General features: G+C 47.3%; 1 protein-coding gene across 3 annotated transcripts in view; it reads left to right on the plus strand.

Moving 5' to 3' along the window:
* Positions 1 to 25814, plus strand: part of pdcd11 (programmed cell death 11) — a 71840-nt gene that overhangs the window by 39342 nt on the left and 6684 nt on the right. For all 3 annotated transcript variants that reach the window (XM_063071427.1, XM_063071430.1, XM_063071429.1), the window contains exons 22-33: positions 962 to 1024; positions 2263 to 2365; positions 3386 to 3475; positions 5047 to 5149; positions 8603 to 8780; positions 11377 to 11433; positions 14469 to 14591; positions 17838 to 17960; positions 18886 to 19054; positions 22618 to 22728; positions 23823 to 23966; positions 25094 to 25341. In XM_063071427.1, coding sequence (XP_062927497.1) covers positions 962 to 1024; positions 2263 to 2365; positions 3386 to 3475; positions 5047 to 5149; positions 8603 to 8780; positions 11377 to 11433; positions 14469 to 14591; positions 17838 to 17960; positions 18886 to 19054; positions 22618 to 22728; positions 23823 to 23966; positions 25094 to 25341 — 1512 coding nt within the window. The remainder of the gene's footprint in view (positions 1 to 961; positions 1025 to 2262; positions 2366 to 3385; positions 3476 to 5046; positions 5150 to 8602; positions 8781 to 11376; positions 11434 to 14468; positions 14592 to 17837; positions 17961 to 18885; positions 19055 to 22617; positions 22729 to 23822; positions 23967 to 25093; positions 25342 to 25814) is intronic.

Here is a 25814-nt window from a genome sequence, read left to right on the forward strand (position 1 = left end):
AGCAGGAGTTGGTCATCTGATCCATCGAGCCTGCTGCACAGTTCAGTAAGACCATGGCTGATCTGGCCATGAGCTCAGCTCCACCATCTCGCCTTTTCCCCATAACTCCGAATTCCCCTTCTCTGCAAAAACCCCCAACTCCTCAGTGCAGCGCGGGGATGTCTTACAGATACCAGAGGGAAAAGGAAGGACCCTGTTTAACAGCCCAGTGCTGTGTTCCTTCCCACCCCAAGCGTTAAGGAGCTCTCCTCCCTGTTTACTGCAGTGGGAGCTGAGCACTGTTTTCTCTGGTGCCTCGAACATCCCGCGTTGCTTCACTCAGCTTTGAAGTTTATTGTGCTCTGTGTGGAACATGTCCTCAGTCCTGTACCCAGGTTGCAGTTCACTGCAGCTCTTCAGAAAGTGCAGGGGTTCCTGAATGTCTCCACACACCGACTCCATGTTGTGTCTCCCACACCACAGGGGTTTAGATTTAGAGATGCGACATGGTACCTGGACAGGAAAGGTGCTGAGGCGTAATGCAGGCAAATGGGGCGAGTGTAGGCAGACCTTTATTTTTTTAAAGCTACAGCATGGTAATAGGCCTTTCCAGCCAGTGTACTCACGCCACCCAATTATACCCATCTGACCGATTATCCTACTAACCCATCGGTCTTTGGAATGTGGGAGGGAACTGGAACACGTTGAAGAAACCCATGTGGTCACAGGGAGAACGTGCAGACTCCTTACAGACAGCGACAGGATTGAAGGGGAGTCGCTGGCGCTGTTGTAGCATTACGCCAGCCCCTGTGCTCTGTGCCACCCCTGAATGAAGCTGTGTGCTGAATGTGGGTGGGTTTTCCTGAATGCCGGTGGTGATGGGGGTGGGGGGGGGGTTGCTTTATCTCTGACCTTGCGGAGCAAATTTCTCAGTGTTTCCTGTGACTGACTAACATACACATTTGTCTCCCTGCCGTGCTAGGTTTCTGCCCATCACACACTCGGGTTTCACTGTGAATCAGCCGGTGCTGACTCTGCGACCCAGGTAAGAGACGACACTATATCGAACGCTGGGTCTGGTGTGGTTCTACAGGGCACTCAGAATGCAACCCATAACCAAGTCAGGTCCACACAACATAAAAACGATGTTCAGTCACTATAAAGTCACTAAAGAGCACAGAAACAGGCCCTTCGGCCAGCTTATCCATGCCAGTCAGGGTGCCCGCCTCAGTTCCATTTGTATACTCAAGGAAGAATCATGAATACAAAAAATATAGTGGGTTAAAGCTAAGGGAAGGATTGAACAGACTGGCAATTCACAAAAAAGCACAATATTTGAAGCTGAAATAAAAACAGAAAATTCTGGGAGCACTTAGCAGTTCAGTTTTCTCTGAAAAAGTGAACCTGAAGGTTCTTACAGAAAGTTTTTAAAATTGTGAATGAGTTTGAAGGGGTGATAGGGTATTTACACTTGGGAGGGATCAGAACAGGAGCCATCAGTGTAAGATAGAGGGAGTTCAGCAGTGAGATTGTGCAAACACCATAAAATCATAGAAGAGTACAGTACAGTGACAAGCCAATTGGCCCATCTAGTTTGTGTCAAACCATTTAAATTTCTTGCACCCAGACGCCTCACATCCTTGTACCTGTCCAAACTTCTCTTAAACGTTGACATCGAGCTCGCATCCTGCTGCAGGCTCTGATAGTCTTCCTCACTGCCCACTACATCCCCAATCTTGGTGTCATCCACAAATTTTCTGATCCAGTTAACCACGTTATCATCTAGATTGTTGATATAGATGACAAACAAACAGACCCAGTTCCGATCCGTGTGCGTGGCACTCTACTAGTCACAGGCCTCCAGTCAGAGGCAACCGTCTACTACCACTTTCTAACTTCTCCCACAAAGCCAATGTCTAATCCAATTTACTGCCTCATCTTGAATGCTAAGCAACTGAAACTTCTTGACCAATCACCCATGCGCGACCTTGTCAAATGCCTTGCTATAGCTCATGTAGATAATATCCACTGCCTTGCCTTCATCAACTTTCCTTTATCAAATGGACATCTTATACAGTGAAATGCATCTGTTGCATTAAACATCACAACCCAGCATGCCCCCAGTGTTCAGTAGAACAACATGTCCGTGATAATAAACCTGATTCTGAGAGCTACAGGAACATGAATTCCCAAAAAAGCCTCTCGAAAGTTTAAACAAAATTTGAACTTGGATCTAATCTTATAACTGTGGGCTTGTTCCCTCTGTTGCCCTTGCCCTTGCAGTAAACTGTCAGAGAAGCGTACCGCCGTACCGCAGGATGGGGAGCTGGTGGATAGGCTGCGGGCCTTCAAGCTGGGACAAGTACTGACCTGCTACGTGTACAGGGTACTGACACTGATGTCTTTCTGGTGTTGAGTTCGGGGCGGGTGGTGCTGTGCACTTTCGGGGAAGGGTGATTGTGGACTGTGCTTCAGCGAGGTAGTCACTTTGGGGTTACGTATTCACTGAAATGCACAGTTGCCTCGTGACAGAGTTACCAGTGTGGCCCTTTCGAGAGTCAGGGTTGTCCCAGCACATGGCCATTGGGTTATAGAACACTGGATGATGAGAGTTGGTCCCAGGGCTGGTGGCATTGACTGCATGATAATGGTGATGCTGTTTCTCCCTGGGTTCTGGTAACGATAGTAGGAGGGCTGGATGCAGAAGTTGCCCAGTTAACATTTCATATGTTTTTTTTCCTGTAAGAACTTTTGCCTGTTATGCCACCGGCATTTAAGGTAGCAATGAAGGTCCTCCATCTGTCTGTCCTTGGCCATCTTCTCTACTGTGCCCCAGGCGTGGTTCAGGGAACTCATTTCTGCCTCGCACACAGAAGTGGAAGGGTTCTTCATTACTGTTTCCATAACAGTTTTGTTTGACCATCAGGGTTGTTAGCCCTGAGCTGAACCCCCAGATCTGGAGGTCCGGTCGACCAGTCTTCATCTGACCTCTACCCTTTGACCTGTTTGGCATGGGTGACCCTACCAAGAGCCAAAGCATAAAGCCCTGACTCCAGCCAACAGTGCTCTCCAGATCATTGAGGCATGCAAACCTCCAAACCATGACAAGTTTGTAGTCCCCTTGGAGGTTTTTTTTTTGGTAAATTCTATTTTATTTATTTTTCCTTAGAATAATGTTTGCTAATATACACGTGCTTTGATAATAAATTTACTTTGAACTTTGAACCCACCTGGACTGGTCCCTGTTGGGCTGTCCCAGATGATAAAACCACTCTATTTGATCATGGTCCCTCAAGTCTCACTCACCCAGCTTCCCTCTGCACGTGGCTGTTACCCTCTCCCCCATTGTGTGTCCTGTAATTCTCTACCGTGGCTCAATGTGTTCTACCCTTTCTCCCGTCCCCAGTACTACAGTGCCAAGCAATGCCTGGATGTGGAAGTGACCCACGATATCCATGGGAACGTCGAGCAGCTCTTGCTGTCCCTCAGTCACAAGGTGAGTGTCAGGTTGTATGGGTGTTTCCACCATTTCCTTGGGGTTCAGAGGCTGCCTTCTCAGTTTCAGCAGTGGGTTGTCTGTTCCCTCTCTGCTGGGAACGTCCAGTGGCCCTGGAGCATGCCTGGGAGATACCAGGCTGGCTGGGATACCATTCGGCCTGTGCAAGCGATAACCTGTGGCTGAGCTGCATACTAATCTCCCTGCCTGTTCCTCTTGATGAAGCCAGCAGGTACAAAAGATATAGGGAGATTAACAACTTGCTTTATTTGTCACATCGAAACATATAGTGAAATACATCGTTTACATCAAATCAGATCAGCGAGAATTGTGTTGGACCACCTGCAAATGTCACTGTGCTTCTAATATAAACATTGCATGCCCACAACTCTCTGACACTAGCCTGTTCATCTTTGGAGGAAACCCACACAGTCATGGGGAGAACGTACAAGCTCCTTATAGACAGCAGCAGAATTGAACCCCGATCTTACAGCTGGTGCTTTGTGGAGAGGGGGTGCACTGCCAGTGATGTGGGAAGGGTCTCATTCCACCTGTCTGGGATCTGTGGATGAAACATGAGACTATCCTTTGGATCCTGCAGATCAGGAAGATACTACATGCTCGCTGTGAGAGGAGATGTCTCCCCTTTATTCTTATACTTTATGCTTTATTGTTGCCAAGCAATTGATACTAGAACATACAATAATCATAGCGATATTTGATTCTGCGCTTCCTGCTCCCTGGATTACAAATTGATAGTACATATTAAAATTTTAAATTATAAATCATAAATGGAAAAATGGAAAATAAGGTAGTGCAAAAAAACCGAGATGCAGATTCCCCTCTGTGAGAGAAGGCGTCACCCCCTTATTCTTCCCCACTTCATCTGCGCTCTGAGAGAAGGTGTCACCCCCTTATTCTTCCCCTCTTCCCCGCTTCATCTGCACTGTGAAAGGAGGTCTCACCCCCTTACTGTTCCCCTCTTCTCTGCTTCATTTGTGCTTATTCTTCCCTTCTTCATCTTTGCTGTGGGAGGAGGCGTCACCCACTTCTTCCCCTGCTACATCCATTCTGTGAGACGCAATGCCATCCCCCTTATTCTTCCATTCTTCCCCTGCAGCCCTGCACGTTTATCCTTTCCACGTGTTTAATGCACCCTGTAGTGTATGTTACTTGACGTGGTTCCTTTCCGGTAATACAGTCTGGCTCAGCATAAACAGCATTGTCTCAGCGTGCCTTGCAGGCAGTATCACTTATTAAGGACCCTTATCATCCAGGACACGATCTCTTCTTATTACTACCATTGGGAAGGAGGTGCAGGAGCCTGAAGACCCACGCTCAATGCTTTAGTAGCAGCTTCTTTCCCTCTGCCTTCAGATTTCTGAACCCACAATCACAGCGTTATTCCTCTTTTGCATTGTGTTTAATTTTGTAACTTGTGGTAACTTTTTGTCTTGCACTACTGCTGCCACAAGAACAGCAAATTTCACGACACATGTCAGTGATGATAAACCTGATTCTGTTGTATAAGTGTCCACTAAAAGATTTTTCTTTCTGTCCCTCACGTTCAGTGTATGAAGCACCCCGAGCGAGCGTTCCAGCCCGGTCAGGCGCTGACTGCAACAGTGATCGGCCCAGATAGTACAGGGGCGAGGCTCTCTCTTTCACTCACAGGTCAGAAGAGGGGGTGGGTGGTGGCTGGGGGCAGGTGGGTGGGGGAGGGGCTGATACTGAGTTTAATCTGATGGCCCGCGTTTTTATTTAAAACCTTGCTGAATGCCAGATATCCCATGGTCAGACGGTGAGGAGTGTAGGGACTGGACAGGGCTGATGGTTCTGACGTGTGGATGGGATATAGGAACGTATAGGCTGGGGAGGATATTGCGGTTGAGCAGAAATAATCATTGGCCAAGTCATTGGAAGTATTTAACGTGGGAGGTTGATAGGTTAGCTTTATTATCAAAGTATACAACTTTGAAATTTTTCAATTCTCCGGGTAGCCATGAAACCAAGAAAGAAAAGAAAAGCAGCACAATCATCAAACCTGAAATCCCACCTCCCTGCAAAAACAGAACAGGCGTTTCAACCCCCCAATCCCTCCCGCACGAAAACCAAGCAAAATCGATCAGGCACGTTGACCCCCAAATCGCTATATTTATTTATAGTTGTTGATTTATAGCGAAGTTGGGTTATCAGGAAAGGTTAGATAATTTCGGACTTCATTCCCTGGAGTGCAGGAGAACGAGAGATTTGACAGAGGTGTACAGAATGATGAGTGGTACACACTGGGTAAATGCAAGCAGGCTTTTTCACCTCAGGTTGGGTGAGACTAGAGCTAGAAGTGATAGGTGTAGAGTGAAAGGTGAAATATTTAAGAGGAATCTGAGAGGGGGATCTCTTCACGCAGAGGGTGGTGTGAATGTGGAACGAGCTGCCAGTAGAAGTAGTGGGTGCAGATTTGTTTGGAACATTTAAGAGAAGATTGGATACGTGGATGGGAGGGGTGCACAGAGCCATGATCCGGGTGTGGGTCGATGGGACTGGACGGAATAACAGTTTGCTCGGATTATGTGGGCCTGTTTCTGCACTGTACTGTTCAGTGACTATTTAGAATGAATAATAAATCAGCCGTGATTGAATGATGAACAGACTCGATGGACCAAATAGCCTAATTCTGCTTCTATAGTTTATGGTCTTTTGTGTTTGGGGTGAAAGGTCTCTGAGAATCAGGAGTGAGCTGTCGGCTGTGGAACTGGTCTCTGGTGTGTACACACACACACCTCCCAACACTGTCGTCCAGAGGCTGTGGAACCGGTCTCTGGTGTGTACACACACACATACACACACCTCCCAACACTGTCGTCCAGAGGCTGTGGAACTGGTCTCTGGTGTGTACACACACACACACACACACACACACCTCCCAACACTGTCGTCCAGAGGCTGTGGAACTGGTCTCTGGTGTGTACACACACACACACACACCTCCCAACACTGTCGTCCAGAGGCTGTGGAACTGATGGAGGGAGTGAAGGCAGTTACTGGAGGGGCTGTGCCCTCAGCCTGAGAGACTGACTACACCGTCAGAGAGGGTAGACCATAAGACCATAAGACAAAGGAGCAGAAGTAGGCCATTCGGCCCATCGAGTCTGCTCCGCCATTTTATCATGAGCTGATCCATTTTATCCTATTTAGTCCCACTCCCCTGCCTTCTCACCATAACCTTTGATGCCCTGGCTACTCAGATACCTATCAATCTCTGCCTTAAAGATACCCAATGACTTGGCCTCCACTGCTGCCCGTGGCAACAAATTCCATAGATTCGCCACCCTCTGACTAAAAAAATGTTTTCGCATTTCTGTTCTGAAAGGGCGCCCTTCAATCCTGAAGTCATGCCCTCTCGTACTAGACTCCCCCATCATGGGAAACAACTTTGCCACATCCACTCTGTCCATGCCTTTTAACATTCGAAATGTTTCTATGAGGTCTCCCCTCATTCTTCTAAACTCCAAGGAATACTGTCCAAGAGCAGACAAATGTTCCTCATATGTTAACCCTCTCATTCCCGGAATCATTCTAGTGAATCTTCTCTGTACCCTCTCCAACGTCAGCACATCCTTTCTTAAATATGGAGACCAAAACTGCCCACAGTACTCCAAGTGAGGTCTCACCAGCGCCTTATAGAGCCTCAACATCACATCCCTGCTGCTATACTCTATTCCTCTAGAAATGAATGCCAACATTGCATTCGCCTTCTTCACTACCGACTCAACCTGGAGGTTAACTAGGGTGAGCATTTTCACACTACACAAAAGCCCCTGTTCGGTTTCTGTGTATCCCTAAGCAGGTGTTCCCAGTCTGGGGTCCGTGATTGACGGTAGGAGTCCTTGGCATAAAAACAGATTGGGAACCCCTGGTCTAAGGCCTTCCCCAGTTCCCGTGGCCACCGATTTGCACTCATTCCTCAATTGCCCTTTATTTAGTTGTGTACAAGAGGAACAGCATGGCCCCTGTCACCAAACTGTTCTGAAGTTTGAACAAAGAAATGCCGTATTTATTCAGAATTGACTAACGGGTAGAAACATTCATCAAATAGAAACTTGTGCACTTCTGAATCTCATTTAAATACCAATCATAATGCGTGTATCGGATGTTAATAACCAATTAAATCAGTGTGATGAAGCCAATAATAATTGAAAATTAGTCACATAACTGGCCAATAGTACGTGTTGCCCTAGAATCCTTCATCTGCATCTTGACCTTGTCTTGGTGTGCTTGGTAACGTTGGTTCCCTGGCTCGAACAGAAAGGCTGTGCAAGAATGAGGCTTTCAAGGGCCACGTGCAGCCTGGGGAATTGCACTATGTCTGCACGCCGCTCATCGTGCTAACTGTGACTGTAAGCACAGAAAGGCAAGGTGCGTTATGTTCTATTAGCGCACCAGTTTAACCCCTGCTTTGCTCCATTTTCCACACTGACTTTGCCCCTGCAGCCTCAGCTGGGAATAGAGCCTGATTTATACTTCTGCGTCAACTCGACGCTGTAAGTACTGCATCGCCACAAACTCTACGCAGAGCCGACGCGGATCCCTACGCCGTAGCCTGACGCGCACCTCTCCCAAAATGTAACTGCGCGTCGCAGCAACGCAGACCGAACAACTGTGATTGGTCCGCTTGGTAGCATCGCATTTCCTCCTACGCTGCAATAGCTTCCCATCGGGCAACTGAAGGGCAGGGAAGGGACTCTGGCTGCAATGCTTTCAATAAAGCTTTACAGACCTCCGAAATTATGGAGGACACATTTCACTTTTACAAAAAAAGACACTCGCTTTAAACTTGTTTACCCTGAGAAAGACTACCATGACCATGAAGCCTTGCGCTGGCAGGTGTGTGCGCATGCACGATGTGCCCAAATTGCAGAGCGACGCCGACACAGCAACGTACAAGTATGAATGCTCACAATGCACGTCGGCCACTTGCATAGGTTACGGCGTGGAGTTGACGCAGAAGTATAAATCAGGCTTAAGGCTGGATGGACCCTGCTGTGGAAGTGCCTGTGACTCTTTACTCTGGGTGTTTGGGCCTGTGTGCTTTGTTAAATCAGTAACTTTCCTGAAACTCTTCCCCAGGTCTGTGCTCGCTGGATGAAGGGTCAATGACTCTGGGCACCATCAAAAAAGTCCTCCCTGGCATTGGGGTAGTCATTGGCCTGCCCCTCGGAAAGACCGGCCGCGCAGGGTTGTGTGACCTGGCGGACTCGTACAGCGAGTCGCCGCTGGAGGGACTCGTCCCGGGCAGCCTTGTCAGGTGGGTGTGGGAGCCGTGGGGCCTGGGGTGGCTGACTGCACCCTCCACTCCTGTTGGCTCTGGCCAGTACTACCTCTTCCCTGACAGATTCACGCTCCCAGTCTGGAGACGCTGTGTTGGACCACTTTGCAATGTTGTGTTCCATTCTGGTCACCTCATTGTGGGAAAAACGTGGAAGCTTTGGAAGGTGCAGAGGAGACTTACTAGGATGTTACATGGACCAGAGAGCATGTTTTATGAGGGTAGATTGAGCAAGTGGGGATTTTCCTTTTGAAGAGAAGGAGGATGAAAAGTGACTTGATCGGGGTATATGGATGATAAGAGGCATAAATAGGATGGACACACACAGGCTTTTTCCAAGGATGGAAATGGCTGTATGAAGGGGAATAATTTTAAGGTGATTGGAGAAAAGTGAAGGAGGGGATGTCAGGTTTTTCAAACAAAGAGTGGTAAATTCATGGAATGCAGTGCCAGGGGTGGTGGTAGAGACGGATACATTCGGGATACATAGGTACGTGGATGTTAGAAGACTTGAGGGCCATGTGGAAGGGAAGGATGGGATTGCTCTCAGAATAGGTTAAAATTTTGGCACTACATCATGGGCCGAGGGGCCTGTACTGTGCTGTATTATTGGATGACTGGAGTCTCTCTGTCAAGGGAGTGCTGCGGTGCAAAAGTCACTGGACTGGAGGGTGCAATGTTGCAAACCATGCAGCGCAGTGCTGGGGATGTGGGTGCTGCACATCTGCATCAAGGAACCAGCTGTGAGACAGCTGGAGTGGCCAGGAGCTCAGCAGGGCACCAGTGTTCCTATCCAACTGGTGCTGCAATTCTGTCTCTGCCAGCAGGGGTCAGTGTTGCGCTCTTTTCAGATTCATTTATTTATCAATCATATGTTCATCGAAACCTACAGTGAAACGCATTGCCTGCGTTAACACCCAATCCAACATAATGATGCGCTGGGGGCAGCCTGCGAGTGTTGCCACACACTCAGCACCACCATAACATGCGTACAGTGTTCAGCGGAACAACACACGCACACCAACAGCAGCAAACCCAGCCCCTTCCCCACCCACCCACCCACCTGGGCTTCCAGTACGGCAGCACCATGCGTGCTAACTGGTTGCTAAAGCTCACTATGTATGGGGGCAGAGGAAGGAGGAGGGGTATCCCCAAAGAAAGCTCTAGGGATAGTTGGTAAAGGGTGCCTGGAAGAGCAACAGGACGAGTTTGTATTTCCAAGCCGGGGGCACATGTGAGCAGGGGGGACCTGCTGTTGGCTTCCCTTGTTGGTGGAGATGGTAGGTTTTTTAGGTGGTGGTGGAGCAGTATGGGCAAGGGAGCACAGTACAGCCTGTGGTCACTACACAGTGGTGGGCAGAACAATTACTGTAAGGTAGACGAAGGAGTGAAGACTCTCCTGGCTGAGACTCTCAGACCAGAGGTCACAAAGTCAAGGGTCATCTGTTCAGGTCTGAGGTGAGATCCAGAAGGCAGTAAATGTGAGAAATTCTCTACCCAAGTGCTTTGGGAAGTTCAGTCACTGAGAGTTTTCAAGACAAATAAGACATAGGAGCAGAATTAGGCCATTTAAGCCATCCTGCGTGACTATTCCAACATGGCTAACTCATTATCCCTCTCAACCCCTTTCACTTTCCTTCACCCTGTAACCTTCAATGCCTTGCTAGTCAAGAACATATCGACTTTTGCTTTAAGTATACTCAGTAACTTGGCATCCACAGCCATCTATGGCAATGAATTGCACAGACTCACCACTCTCTGGCTAAAGAAACTCCTCCTCATCTCTGTTCCAAAGGGATCTCCTTGTATTCTGAGGCTGTGCCCTCTGGACCTTGAATCTCTCACTATAGGTTACAGCCTCTCCACATCCACTCTATCCAATACTTTCAGTGTTTGGTAGATTTCATTTTTCTAAATTCCAGTGAGTACAGTCCCAGAGGCATCAAATACTCTTCATATGTTAACCTTTTCATTCCTAGGATCCTTCTCAGAAACCTCCTCTGGACCTTCTCCTGTGCCAGCACATTCTTCCTTAGATAAAGAGCTCAAATCTGCTTGTGCAGTCTGACCAATGCCTTATAAAACCTCAGCATTACATCCTTGCTAACAAGATATTTTTAGTTACTGGATCTCCCTGCATTATGTTGACTTGACTTTTCCAAGTTGTTGGTAGTAGTGTTTCTGGTGTTAGTAATGACTGAATTCAGTAAGTATATATACCTTGAAGGTGATCATTCAATGTGGTGAAATAACGGTAACAAGTGTATGCAGAGTGATACAACATAGGTAACTACAGAAACCAGACGAGTGAATTGGGGTATGAGGTTAGTGCACAAAAGCGACGCTGAGTGAAAGAAGAGTCACAATCCCATTGAACGGCAGGACAGCCACAAGGCTGTCCTCGTGCTTTTGTGAGAGTGAAAGGGGTATATATTGACTTTTAGAGGTGAGAAGGGGCTGTTGAACCAAGGAGAGGAGGAGGTTTTGTGCATCCACTTCTTGGTCCCCAAGTAATTATCAGCTGAATTTCTCCAATACTTGAGTAACATTGAATCTCTCTCCTATATTTCTCCAGGTGTTGTGTTATTTCCAAAGATAAGAATCAGCTAGGAGTTTCTCTAAGGAAATCCAGGTGAGTATCCCTCCCTCCCTTCTCTCTCTCACAGTCCCCAGGCCACTTATCCATACCCCTACCTTTCCCCGATGCATCAGCGTTCCTTACTTGAGTTACTGCATCTGATGCTTCCTTTAGAGTGGGTCCTCAAACCACCATCTTTGAGCAACAGTTGATCGCGTACCTGATGTCAAACATGCTTGATTTTACTCCCCTGAGTTGTTTTAAGCTGCTTTACCACATTGAAGGTGCTTCTCTTCCTTCTGAGGAGGGCAGCACACTCAGTGTATCTGTTTGTCTTGTACCCCTTTTTACAAACCTCAAATGCTGATGGACTATCCCATCAGTAAGTTGCTCAATAGCGATGGAGCTGGACTTATTGAATACCGTTGCGTTGTCATCTGGACTTGTGTACCATTGGGTGGCGCGCAGTGCAAGTAATTGTCTTGGACATTTTTATTGTGATATCAAGACCATGTTGCACATTGGCAACGTACAATACTGCAAGTCCGGTTCATTGGTTCATTGGTGAGATTAACAGTGGGGGGGGGCGGGCAGTGAGCTGCATTGCCTCAGCTGTGGCAAGAACTACACCCTTGTCACGGGGTTGTGTGTTGCAGTCACCCAGGAGAGGAGACGCCATGGCGGTGTAGGAGAAAGCGGGGCTCTGTGGGTGCATTGGAATCCGTACTGGGTTAAGGGCTAGTCTGTCCCTTCGGTGCCACTCACCGGTGTTTGCTCAGTGGAAGAGCAAGCGAGACCAGGACAACTTGCGGTCATACCACTCAGAGATTTGGGCTTTTTTTTGTCTTTTTCTTTCTCAAATCATAAACATAAGTGCTTCTTTGCACATATGTGCCATGTGCTGTTGGTAATGTGTTTTTCACCTTGGCCCTGGAAGAACCCTGTATTTGTGTATAGTTGAATGGTAATTGAACTTGAACTATAACTGCACTTGTTGAAGTTACCCTCCCGGCCTTGCATGGCCACTGTAATTCCGTGTTGACTGTCTCTGTCCAAAACCAGATGGGCTATTCTCCCTCCAGCCACACACTGATGCCTTGCAGCATCTTCAGTCACTGCTTTACTGCTGAGCAACCGAGATCAATTGTGATGACTCCAGGATTATTTCACAAAGTCGTTCTTATTTCACACACTTCAAATCCCACCAATATGTAGAATTTTCACAGACCTGGGCACAGTTTCCACAGATAGATTGAATTCAGTAAAAGATACAACATATAAAAGCCATTCTCCCTCTCTCTCCCCTGGCAGCTGACATGTTGCACATCTTTCTCTTTTCATTTCTTCCGAACACTTTACCTCTCTGGTCCTTTTCTCTCATATACAGCTTCCGCCCTTTTAAATTATCCAACCTGCTTACCCAACCACGTCACTGAATGAAGAAACCTCCCAAATTCCATATTAAATCTTATCTCCTTGCACATTTGAACATAAGAAATAGGAGCAGGAGTAGGCCATCCGGCCCATCGAGCCTGCCCCACCATTCAATAAGATCATGGCTGATCTGTCCGTAAACTCAGCTCCACCTGCCTGCCTTTTCCCCATAACCCTTAATTCCTTTACTATGTAAAAACCTAAGTAACTGTTTCTTAAATATATTTAGTGAGGAAGCCTCAACTGCTTCCCTGGGCAGAGAATTCCACAGATTCACCATTCTCTGGGAAAAACAGTTTCTCCTCATCTCCGTCTTAAACCTTCTCCCCTGAATCTTGAGACAATATCCCCTAGTTCTAGTCTCACCTACCAATGGAAACAACTTTCCTACTTCTATCTTATCAGATCCCCTCTCATTCTTCTGAACTCCAGAGTGTATAGTCCCAGGTGACAGTCTCTCCTCTTAACCCCTTCATCCCTGGAATCAACCTGGTGAACCTCCTCTACACTGCCTCCAAAACCAATATATCCTTCCTCAAGTATGGAGACCAGAACTGCACACAGTACTCCAGGTACGGCCTCACCAGTACCCTGTATAGTTGCAGCATGACCTCCCTGCTCTTGAATTCAATCCCTCCAGCAATGAAGGCCAACATTCCATTTGCCGCCTTAATAACCTATTGTACCTGCAAGCCAACTTTTTGTGATTTATGCACAAGCACTCCAAGTCCATCTGCACAACAGCATGCAGCAATCATTCACCATTTAAGTAATAATCTGCTCTTCTATTCCTTCCAAAGTGGATGATCTCACATTTACCAACGTTTTATTCCATCTGCCAGACCTTGGCCCACTCACTTAACCTATCTATATCCCTCTGCAGACTCTCCACGTCTTCTGTACAATTTGAAGCCGTGCTCTATCCTGAAAATTCCTCCAGTAATTTTAAAGAACTACAAGGTCTTGTCTGCTTCTAAAATAAAAGTCCTCTTGCGTTCTCAGTTCTTGTTTCACTTTGTAAATGTTTTTTGCACCTTCTCTGTGTAAGAAAAAAAATCTACCTCTAACATCCCCTCTATACTTTCCTCCAATCACCTTGAAATTGTGCCCCCGCATTTCTGCCCGGGGTAAAAGACTGGCTGTGCGTGCTATCTTTGCTTCTTATCATAGTTCAGTAATTTATTTAAAGGACGTTGCAAAGTCACCTTTGCCTTATGTTATTACCTTGCCCTTATAAATAACGCTGTACTTCGCAGTTCCATATTTAAGGCTAACAGTATCAATGTAAAAGAGATCAAAAATAAATGAAGTGACTGATGGTACTGTCCATCACATGAAGTGCCAGAGGATGGTGCTGCTAATTAGAAGCAAAATAAAACAAAAAATGTTTATTGACAACTAATTTGCATTTGAAAGTATTTTTAGAAATTGCTTAATATTAGGATTTTTTTTTTGCTGGTTGTACAAGAACCTCAATGCATAAGTATGAGAGTTTATGGTTATTTCTAAATGGACATGGTGTGCTCCTTGTTATGAGGCAGTGCGTGTGATGTTCCTTTGTTCCTGTGTTTCAATGAGATTCTATTTAAGTTATCTCCTTGCTCCTGTTTTGTGAGTATTTGTCTTCCATGCTGATGTGAGTCTGATCCCTCTAGGGTTCACCCTGAAAAGAAGCCTTCGGTGTGCGATGCAGAGATCATGTCAGTCAAGGACCTTCGGAAGGGGGCAATTCTGAGGGGTTACGTCAAAGACATCGGAGAGCTTGGCGTTTTTGTCAGGTAAGTTTGCTGATGATGCCACTGCAGTGGGCCGTATCACAGATTGCGATGAGTCAGAGTAGAGAGCTTAGTGACATAGTATCATAACAACAGCTTTCCCCTGAATGTCAGCAAAACAAACGAGCTGGTCATTGACTTCAGGGAGGGGGGTGGTACACATGCTCCCGTCTACATCAGTGGTGCTGAAGTAGAGGTTTGAGTGCCTTAAGTTCCTAGGAGTGGACATTACCATTCGCCTGTCCTGGTCCAACTACAGTTTGTTGACGCCACAGCCAAGAAAGCTTAGCAGCAGCTCTGCTTCCTTGGGAGGCTCAGGAAATTGGCGTGTCCCCTTTGACCCTCATCAATTTCTATCGATGCACCATAGACAGCATCCTGTCTGGGTGCATAATGGCTTGGTATAGTACGTGCTCTAACCATGACCATAAGTAAACTGCAGAGATTTGTGGACACAACTCAGCACACCGTGGAAGCCAGCTTCCCCTCTATAGACTTTGTCCACACTTCTGCCTCAATGAGCAGCCAGCATAAAGACCCCCTGTCCCAGACATTCTCCCTTCACCCTTCTCCCATCAGGCAGATGGTACAAAAGCCTAAAAGCCCTAACCACCAGACTCTTAAATGATTATAAGACGATTCAATGGTTTTCTGGTACAATAACATGGAGCCTTGACCTAACAATCGACCTCGTTATGTTCTTGCATCTTATTGTCTCCCTGCCCTACACATTCTCTGTAACTGTAACACATTATTCTGCACTCTTTACCCACAGATTCTCACCGCTGTCTGGACTATTCCCACCCTGTTACTTGTAAAAAGGTCATCTCCTTCTCTCAGTTCCTCAGCATCTGCAGCACCTGCTATCGGAGTGAGGCTTTTCATTCCAGATGTCGTCCTCCTTCAAAGAAAGGGGCTTCCCTTCCTCCGCCATCAACACTGCCCTCACTCGCATCTTTCCCATTTCGCGCACGCTATCCTCCTGCCACCCCACCAGGCACAGGGTTCTTCTTGTCCTCACCTGCCACCCCATCAGTGTCTAATGCATAATTCTCTTTAACTTCTGCCATCTTCAACGGGATCCCACCACCAAGCACATCTGCACATCTTTCCTCCCCCCTTCCCCCCCCCACTCTACTTTCTGCTGGGATCACTCCCCATGCAACTCACTTGTCTATTCATCCCATCCCACTGATCTCCCTCCTGGTACTTATCCTTGCAAGCAGAACAAGTGCTACACCTGTCCCTACACTTCCTCCCTCACTACCATTCAGTGCTCCCATTGTGGCCTTCTGAACACGGGTGAGAACACTTTCATGAGCTCCTGCTGTCAGGAAAAGTGGGATCTCCCAGTGGTCACCCATTTTAATTCCACTTCCCATTCCCATTCCAACACGTCTGTCCACGGCTGCCTCTACTGCCACGATGAGGCCACACTCAGATTGGAGGAGCAGCACCTTGTATTCCGTCTGGGTAACCTCCAACCTGGTGACGTGAGCATTGATTTCATGAATTTCTCGAAACGCTCACTCCCCCACCCCACTATCCCCCATTCCCATTTCCCTCTCTCACCTCATCTCCTTACCTGCCCATCACCTCCCTCTGGTGCTCCTCACCCTTCCATTTCCTCCATGGCCTTCTGTCCTCTCCATCAGATTCCCCCTTCTCCAGCCGTTTATCTCCTTCCCCAATTGACTTCCCAGCACTTTCACTTCACCCCAACCCCTTCCCACTTTCACCTAGCACCTACAACCTCGTATTTCTTCCTCCTCTCCCCCCACATTCTCACTCTGACCTCATCTTTTCTCTTCAGTCCTGATGAAGGGTTTCAACCCGAAACATCGACTGTTTACTCTTTTCCACAGATGCTGCCTGGCCTGCTGAGTTCCTCCAGCATTTTGTGTATGTTGTTTGGATTTCCAGCATCTGCAGATTTTCTCTTGATTGTGATTCTGCACTCGTTTACTGTTTAACCACTGTTATATTATAATGAATTGATCTGTAGAAACAGTATGCAATACAAGTTCCATTTTGGTCTGCCTGAGCTCCATTTTGGGAAAAGGTTGCAGAGGGTCTCGAGTGGACAAACAGATGATCCACAGAGATAGTGTTGGTTCTGAGAGCTTAGAACCACGCAGAGAGAAAGGACAGGCTTGAGAAATGTTCTACAAAACAGCAGGCTGAGTGTGAAGGAAGGGAGATTTGTAGAATTATATTGACATCCAGCTGTTTCAGCAAAGTAAATCTGTAACACTTTTATTTTCATGATATATACCAAGGTACAGTACATAAAAACATGTCTTGCACACCCGTCCCTACAGATCAAATCACTTCAGCAGTGCAAGTGTTAAAACAATAACGAAATGTAGAATGATGTGTTACACTGGAGAAAGTGACAATAAGATGCGCGGTCTGATCAAACCCCGGTATGGGTTCTAGCAGCAAACCCCATGCTTAGCTCGCAGAGTGTGTGACTGAACTGCGGCTGCAAAATTAAGGAGGAACCCGGATAAGTGCATGGATGAGAGTGGTATGGAGAGTTATGGTCCAGGCGCTGTCAATGGGACTGGGCAGAATAACGGTTTGGCATGGACTAGATTGGCCAAGGGTCCTATTTCTATGACTCTGAATCTGCGATGCCTTTAGTTCAGCTGCAGATCGTCCACCTGTAATTCTCACTCTGATTTTCTTCCTCACTGGTGTGGCCTAACTGTGCACATCCCAGCCTTTACATCCTCCGCCTTGTGTTCTTTCTCCCTGCCTGTCCTCACTGAGCTGTCAATGAAATGGCTTCATCAGCAGCTTCTCCCATTGTCAGTCCTGGCACTCCGGCAGAGGCATCCCTTTGGTCTTGTGTGTCCCTTCCCCACCCTCTCTGTGACTTGTTTCCTGAGTCCCCAGGTCTGACCAAAGATCCTCGACCCGAAGCACTAACTCTTTGCTTCTACTGTCTGCCTGCTGATTCGACTTTTGATCTGAAAATCTGTGCCCTGGGTCCCTCTGGCCCAACTGATTATCTGTGCTGCAGAGGAATACGTTTCTGAGGTCTGCTGTAAGTTCGTGTGTGCATACTTGAAATTTATTTCCCACTTCGCACTTATTCTCGAAGAAGTCCGTTGCCAGTGCGTGGTGGCAGCCTGTAGTTTAAGGTATCGAGTGTGAAAGACGTGATGTAATCAGAATATAGGAATATGCTTTATAGTACGACAAGCAGTGCACCTCCTTCAGCTTGTTACCTTTATATTTCAGCCTTTCAACCTCCTTGTCGGGTCTTGTTCAGTATCAGCATGTCACTGACTACTTGGTCAACGATAGCCGACTCTATCAGGAACATATCCCAAAGGGGAAATTGGTGACGGTCAAAGTACTGAGGTAAGAGATACTTGGGAGTGTGTGAGCTGAGCTGGCTACGTTACCATTCATTGGTCTAGAAAAGTGATACTGAACCTGTCCCTTTTAGGAGGGATTTCATGCTTTGAGATCATGGGTTAACCTGACGTTGTAGATTCACTAGGTTAGCCCACAATCTGACAGTGGAGATTTGTATGGATCGGTGAGATCCCAAGCTCGGCACTCCCCCGTACTGCTGAAGTACTGAGAGGTGGCTATGCCGTTGCCATGGTGAAGACACCACTGGCGTGTGTTTGGGGGTGGGGTGCGGTTCTGGTTTGGGCTCAGCAATCGTATGGATGGCTGATGTTTACCCTGTGGGTGGCTACAGTGAAGGGATTGAGCTACACAGATGAAACGTAGAGAGGTGAAACGTGTGCAGCATGGGGAAAGGATGCTGAGGTCTTAAAAGCACCGGCTGAGGCAGTTTGAAACTCTGTACCTGTACTGGTTCTTTTGTAAGAGTTACCCAGGTCATCCCACTTCTGGATGGCTTAGTAATTATTCTCCCCCACCAGTACCTCAATTTCCTTTAATTCTTCCTCGTGAATTGGGCCCCACAGATGCAGGGATGCATTGCAAATGCTGCAATTGAAAAATCTCCAGTTTCTGCATTCTGTTATTACCTTCCTTATCAGGTTAGCCCATGACCTGCCAGTGGAGACCATTTCTCCTCGATGGTTTGATTCTCAATGTCTCCCTGTAACCTTCCTTTATAAGGAGATCAGTTAGTTGAAGTTCGTCATTTCTGGGATCATTACTTGACGCCCATGAGGAGCCACATGGGCATTTGAGCCTGGAAAGGCTACAGTGGTGCAACCTAACGCACAGGCCTGCAATGTTTAAGGGGTCTCCTGGTGCATGTACATTCACTTGTTTGATGGATTTCTTTTGGTTCTCTCCATAGCACCACGGACCAGGCAGGTTATGTGGGACTTTCACTTCTCCCTCGAGACACGAAGAAGCCAGACCTGCTACCGGCCTCACTCGGCTTGTTATGCAAGGAGATGAATGAAGCTGAGGTGGAGGTGGCTGAGATCGGGAAACGCAAGCGGAGAGATTCGGAGAGGGATCAGGTGCTGGACTCTGCTGAAGTATTTACACACTCTATTTGTTTCCAGTCTGGTGAAGGGTGTTGACCTGAAATGTCGACTGTCCATTTCCCTCCATGTACTGGCCCACTGAGTTCCTCCAGTGTTTTCTGTGTCTCGTTGAAGATTTCCAGAATCTGCCAATCTCTTGCATTACTGATAGTTTAAACACACCACTTCAGTCAATAGACAACAGGTGCTGGAGTAGGCCATTCAGCCCTTCGAGCCAGCACCGCCATTCACTGTGATCATGGCTGATCATCCACAATCAGTACCCTGTTCCTGCCTTTTCCCCATATCCCTTGACTCCACTATCTTTAAGGGCTCTACCTAACTCTTTCTTGAAAGAATCCAGAGAATTGACCTTCACTGCCTTCTGAGGCAGAGCATTCCACAGAACCACAACCCTCTGTTGTAAAAATTTTTCCTCAGCTCCTTTCTAAATTTTCTACCCCTTATTTTTAAACCGTGGTTTCTGGTTCTGGGCTCCCCCAACATCTGGAACATGTTTCCTGCCTCCAGGCTGTCCAATCTCTTAATAATCTTGTATGTTTCAGTCAGATCCCCTCTCATCCTTCTAAATTCCAGTGTATACAAGCCCAGTCGCTCCAATCTTGAGATCTTGACATTCCCACCATCCCTGGAATTAACCCAGTGAACCTACGCTGCACTCCCTCCATGGCAAGAATGTCCTTCCTCAAATTTGGAGACCAAAACTTCACACAATACTCCAGGTGGGGTCTCACCAGGGCCTTGTACAACTGCAGAAGGACCTCTTTGCTCCTATACTGAACTCCCCTTGTTATGAAGGCCAACATGCCATTAGCTTTCTTCACTGCCTGCTGTACTTGCATGCTTGCTTTCCGTGACTGATGAACAAGGACACCCAGATCTCGTTGTGCTTCCCCTGTTCCTAACTTGACACCATTCAGATAGTAATCTGCCTTCCTGTTCTTGCCACCAAAGTGGATAACCTCACATTTATCCACATTAAACTGCATCTGCCCACTCACCCAACCTATCCAAGTCACCCTGCATTCTCATAACACCCTCCTCACATTTCACACTGTCACCCAGCTTTGTGTCATCTGCAAATTTGCTAATGTTACTTTTAATCCCTTCATCTAAATCATTAATGTATTTTATAAATAGCTGTGGTCCCAGCACCGAGCCGTGCGGTACCCCACTAGTCACTGCCTGCCATTCTGAAAAGGACCTGTTAATCCCTACTCTTTGTTTCCTGTCTGCCAACCAATTCTCTGTCCAGGTCAGTACCCTATCCCTAATACCATGTGCTCTAATTTTGCCCACTAACCTCCTGTGTGGGACCTTATCAAAGGCTTTCTGAAAGTCCACTGGCTTTCCCATGTCCATTTTCATAGTTACATCCTCAAAAAACTTCCCAGAAGATTAGTCAAGCATGATTTCCCCTTCATAAATCCATGCTGACTCGGTCCTATCCTGCTACTGCTTTTCAAATATGCCGCTATTTCATCTTTTATAATTGACTCCAGCATCTTCCCCAGCACTGATGTCGGACTAACTGGTCTATAATTCCCTGTTTTCTCTCTCCCTCCTTTCTTAAAAAGTGGGATAACATTAGCTACCCTCCGATCCGCAGGAACTGATCCTGAATCTATAGAACATTGGGAAATGATTACCAATGCGTCCACAATTTCTAGAGCCACCTCCTTAAAAGTACCCTGGGATGCAGACCATCAGACCCTGGGGATTTATCAGCCTTCAGTCCCATCAGTTTACCCAAAACCATTTTCTGTCTAATGCAAATTTCCTTCAGTTCCTCTGTTACCCTAGGTCCTCTGGCCACTATTACATCTGGGAGATTGTTTGTGTCTTCCCTAGTGAAGACAGATCCAAAGTACCTGTTCAGCTCATCTGCCACTTCCTTGTTCCCCATCATAATTTCACCCGTTTCTGTCTTCAAGGGCCCAACTTTGGTCTTAACTAATTTTTTCCTCTTCACATACCTAAAGAAGCTTTTACTATCCTCCTTTATATTCTGGGCTAGCTTACCTTTGTAACTCATCTTTTCCCCCCGTATTGCCCTTTTAGTTATCTTCTGTTGCTCCTTAAAAGTCTCCCAATCCTCTGGCTTCCCGCTCATCCTTGCTATGTTACACTTCCTCGCTGTTATTTTTATACTGTCCTTGACTTCCCTTGTCAACCACGGTCACCCCTTACTCCCCTTAGAATCTTTCTTCCTCTTTGGAATGAACTGATCCTGCACTTTCTGTATTATTCCCAGAAATATCTGCCATTGTTGTTCCACTGTCATCCCTTCTAGGGCATCTTTCCAGTCAACTTTGGCCAGCTCCTCCCTCATGGGTCCATAGACCCCTTTGTTCAACTGTAATACTAACACTTCCGATCTTCCCATCTCCCTCTCAAATTGTAGATTAAAACTTATCCTATAATGGTCACTACCTCCTAATTGCTCCTTTACCTCGAGTTCCCTCATCAAATCTGGCTCATTACACAACACTAAATCCAGAATTGCCTTCTCCCTGGTAGGCTGTAATACAAACTGCTCTAAGAATCCATCTCTGAGACTCTCCACAAAGTCCCTTTCTTGGGGTCCAGTACCTACCTGATTTTCCCAGTCTACCTGCATGTTAAAATCCCCCATAACAACCATAGTATTACCTTTGCGACATGCCAATTTTAACTCTTGATTTAACTTGCACCCTATATCCAGGCTACTGTTTGGAAACTTGACCCCAAACATCCTGTAACCATTTCCCTCCAGAGGTACAGCCTAACCCACTCAGTTCCTGCAGTGTTTTGTGTTTGTATTAGTTTAGTGTCTCTCCTCATTAAATGACTTGGGTGGACTGGTGTTGCTGTCTCACAGCTCCACTGAACCGGGCTGAATCCTGACCTCCGGCACCGTCTGTATGGAGCTTACACATTCCCCCTGTGACTGGTGGGTTCCCCTCGCATCCCAAAGACGTGCCAGCCAATGGATTACACTACCCATTATGTAGGCTCTTGTCAGGAGACCTGGGAGAGATGATGATCATGCAAGGGAGACTAGGTTACAGAGAATAAAAGAGACAGTGAGTTGGATGGGAGTGCTCTGAAGGCCAGCATTAGCTGTGTGGGCTGAATGGTCTCTTGTGTCATAAGAGACTGCCTGACCTGGTGATTATTTCCAGCATTTGCTTTGTTTACTTCACCCATCTCAACCTATTGTCACTTGATACATGTCGGGTAAATCACCCTTTTTATTTGGTCCCAACAATAACCGCCTAGTCAGCTTCTCAGAGCTACAATTCCCCAGCTGGCAATGTTCTTGTGAATCTTGCCCCGTGTACAACTGGTGCTATTGCATCCTGTAGAGTGGTGACTAGGACTTTAAACATTCTGGCCTATCGATATTCTGTACCATCCGGTACTTCACTGACAAAGCCCAGTGCCCATCTACCTTGTGAACCACTTTATTGGCTAGTCCTGTCTGCATGAGTGTATGGTGTGATCACCGTGCTTTAGCTTAACACTGGTTCCACTTGTGCTCGCTCTCCTTTCAGCCGCTCTCCAAAAAGTTGAAGACAGCGAAGAAACGATGCTTGGAGGAGCGTGATAGCGGATTAGGTGTCTACTGTCGGGAGGAAGAAGGGGAGAGTGATGGTGACGTTAAGGTGAGCCTCATAGTTTATAACCCCTGCACAGGACTGGGTTACGATTAACTTCCCAGGGCTGTAACACTGGTCCAACACGCTGTTCCTCTCAGTTAAAGCATCACCAGGTCACAGCACAGAAATGGGTCCTTTGGCCCATCTAATCCGTGCTAAACTATTATTCTGCCTCGTCCTATCCACCTGCACCCAGACCTTAGCCTTTCGTACCCCTTCCATCCGTGTAATTATTGAAACTTCTCTTCACTGTTGAAATCCAACCCACATCCCACTATGTCTGCCGGTAGCTCATTCAACACTTTCACCGCCCTTCAATGTCCTGCGCCCATTTCTGTTGTATTGATTCCTCTTCAACCAGCTCAGTCGAACATCTTCCCGAAAAGAAGCTGCCAGCCGCAATGGCTTCTGAAAAAGACGGTGGGAACTCTCAGTGTCCCACCCACGTTGCCATCAGCAATTTGGAGAAAGTGGCTGTTGCAGCAGTGAAGCCACCAGCCTGCAGAACATCATCAGAATTCATTAATCCTGATACTGCCCTACCCTCTCAATACCCACACTGCTTCATTCTCCAGAGAAACTCGTTTCAATCCTTCTGATTGTAATGTGAGAGAAATGTAGTTGTTGAGAATTTAGTGTTTGCGGAGACACAAGGAAAGAGAGTTGTACTGTCCGCTGTGAGCACTCTCTCAGTACCACCTCACAACTTTGGCCTAGTTCGGGGAATCTCTGCATCAAACGTGACCCCATCTGCTTCGTGAGCACTTTTAAACATTAAGGAGGTTACATTTTCAGAAATTCACATGCGCATCAAAGCATACAGTGAAATATGTCGATTTTACCCGTGGTTTATCACTCTGCCTGAGTTATTCTCCTTGATGTGTGAAGCCACTCAAAGCTGTGACTGGGTACAATTCATCAGGAGCCTTAGCTTCTCTTGCAAGTTTTAGCCCCGTGGCGAGGCCCCTTGGGAAGGTCACCTATGGCCGAAGAATGAACGTGTGGCACCTCCTTTAGTTTTATTCTGTGGGCTATTGCATTGTATTTATTCCAGACTGTCAGATAACATCTTCTCATTCCTCTGCCCTGATCTCTAACAGGAGCAGCCGAAACCAAAGGCCCCCAGACTCCAGCTGTCCAGCAGCTTTGCTTGGGGTGCGAGTTTAAGCACCGTAGCCCCCATGATGAAGGCAGAGGAAGACCTGAGCTCAGACAGTGAGGAGGAGCAGGGCGTGGACACTGAGGTAGGACGGTGCTGTCTTCGCTGCCCGTGCTGACGATAAGTTGATCGGTGGGGGGTGCGGGCTCTGGGGAAGGGAGGGGTGACCGCCCTCTGCAGAGTGACCAGTGATGAATGAGAAGGCACTCAATTTGTGGCGGCCTGCTAAACCACAGGAAATAACGTGGGTCACTGGGAAGGTACAGGACAGATTTAGGAGGTGGTTACCAGGCTGGAGACCTCCAGACAACATTGGGGGTGGGAGGGTGTGGAATATTAATGCCTGAGGCATTATGTTAGGGGTTCATGAAGATATATCCAGAAACTTAGAATATGGATTAGAAACATGAAATGAAATCATGGGAGTTAAAATTTTGTAATTCAAAATTCGTTGAATAAAAAGCTTGGTAATGATGTGACTGGGTTTCCTCCCAGATTCCAAGTACCTGTGGGCTAGTAGGTTAATTGGTCATACATGTGTGTAGTTGTGTAGCTCAGGCTTACCGGGGCAGAAATGCCTGTTACTGTGTCGTATCTCCAGATATCAACAATGTGCTGTCTATGTTCACCAGGAGAATCGGTCCAGCCATCAAGGCGTGGGGTGGAGGTCTGTCGGGGAGGTGTAGCAAGTGGGAGATGGGGTCAGTGAGGACAGAAACAGAAGGAGGGCAAATGAGGAAGTGCTCGAGGTGATGGGCGTGTGACGAGCACTGGGGAGCAAAGGACAGAGTGCGAGCAACAGTAAGCGGGGCGACCAAGATGAGGTGTGACCTCCAGTGGGTGGGGGGGGTGCATAGTGGCTGAGGTGTTCGGGCAACGTGAGGGATTGGAGTCGTGAGGGAGATGGGGAAGGAGGCATAGAAACACAGGGGGGCCCATGGTGAGTGTGGAATAGATGATTTGAGGGTGAGCAGTGGGAGAGCATATGTGACCCGTAACCCAGTGAAGATTCCTGAATTGGTGTGTAGTTACTTCTGCAGATGTAATGCTGGGCACTGGGGGCTGTGAGTGGGTTAGGAAGATGCCCTTCCTTCCCTGTCCTCGACTGATAAGAGTTGGTGGGTCCCTGATCTCCTTGTGGTGTGGGTTTGGGGGATGGGGAGTGAGAGGGGAGCTGGTCTTTGCTCAGGGTCTGGGATTCTGACCTTGCAGCCCAGACTGAGCCGGAGGGAGAAGGAGACACGGAAGCGGCGGGCTGAGAAGGAGCTGGACCGGATGGAGCAACAGCTGCTGGACCCCACTCGGCAACCGCAGACAGCAGACGACTTCGATCGCCTGGTCCTCAGCTCCCCCAACAGCTCCATTGTCTGGATGCAGTACATGGTGTTCCACCTGCACGCCACCGAGATCGAGAAGGCTCGTGCTGTGGCCGAGCGAGCCCTGAAAACCATCTCCTTCAGGTAAGAGTTTAAGGGCTGTGCAAGGTTCTGTGGTCCTCAGGTGGTGGGAGGGCCCAGCTCAGATTGCCCCTCCCTTCTTTGGAGGGGGATAGATGGAGTCTTGAAACCCACACACACTCTTGTCCTCAAAACCCTGGCCATATCTCTGTCCTTTCGCAGAATGGAAGAGTTCTGCCATCTATTCCATGCCCTGCGATTGTAATACAAACAGAAGTTTTTGGAAATACTAAGCAGGTCAGACTGCATCAATGGGAAGAAAAACAACTTGCGTTTCTGACTGAAGACCCTTGGTCGGAGCTCAGGAAATCCACGGTCCTCGTCTTTTTTCAGTATCTATCTAATCTTCTCCATCTCTCTCATGATTTCCTCTTCAATTACTAGCTCAATTGTTCTTTTAAAAATACTTTTTCAAGCAAAAATTCCCTTTATCTGCGCCGTCAAATAAAGATTTGCTCTATTTGTCACATGTACAT

This window comes from Mobula hypostoma, chromosome 19 (genome assembly GCF_963921235.1).
Source record: "Mobula hypostoma chromosome 19, sMobHyp1.1, whole genome shotgun sequence".
In the NCBI taxonomy this organism is placed as follows: Eukaryota; Metazoa; Chordata; class Chondrichthyes; order Myliobatiformes; family Myliobatidae; genus Mobula; species Mobula hypostoma.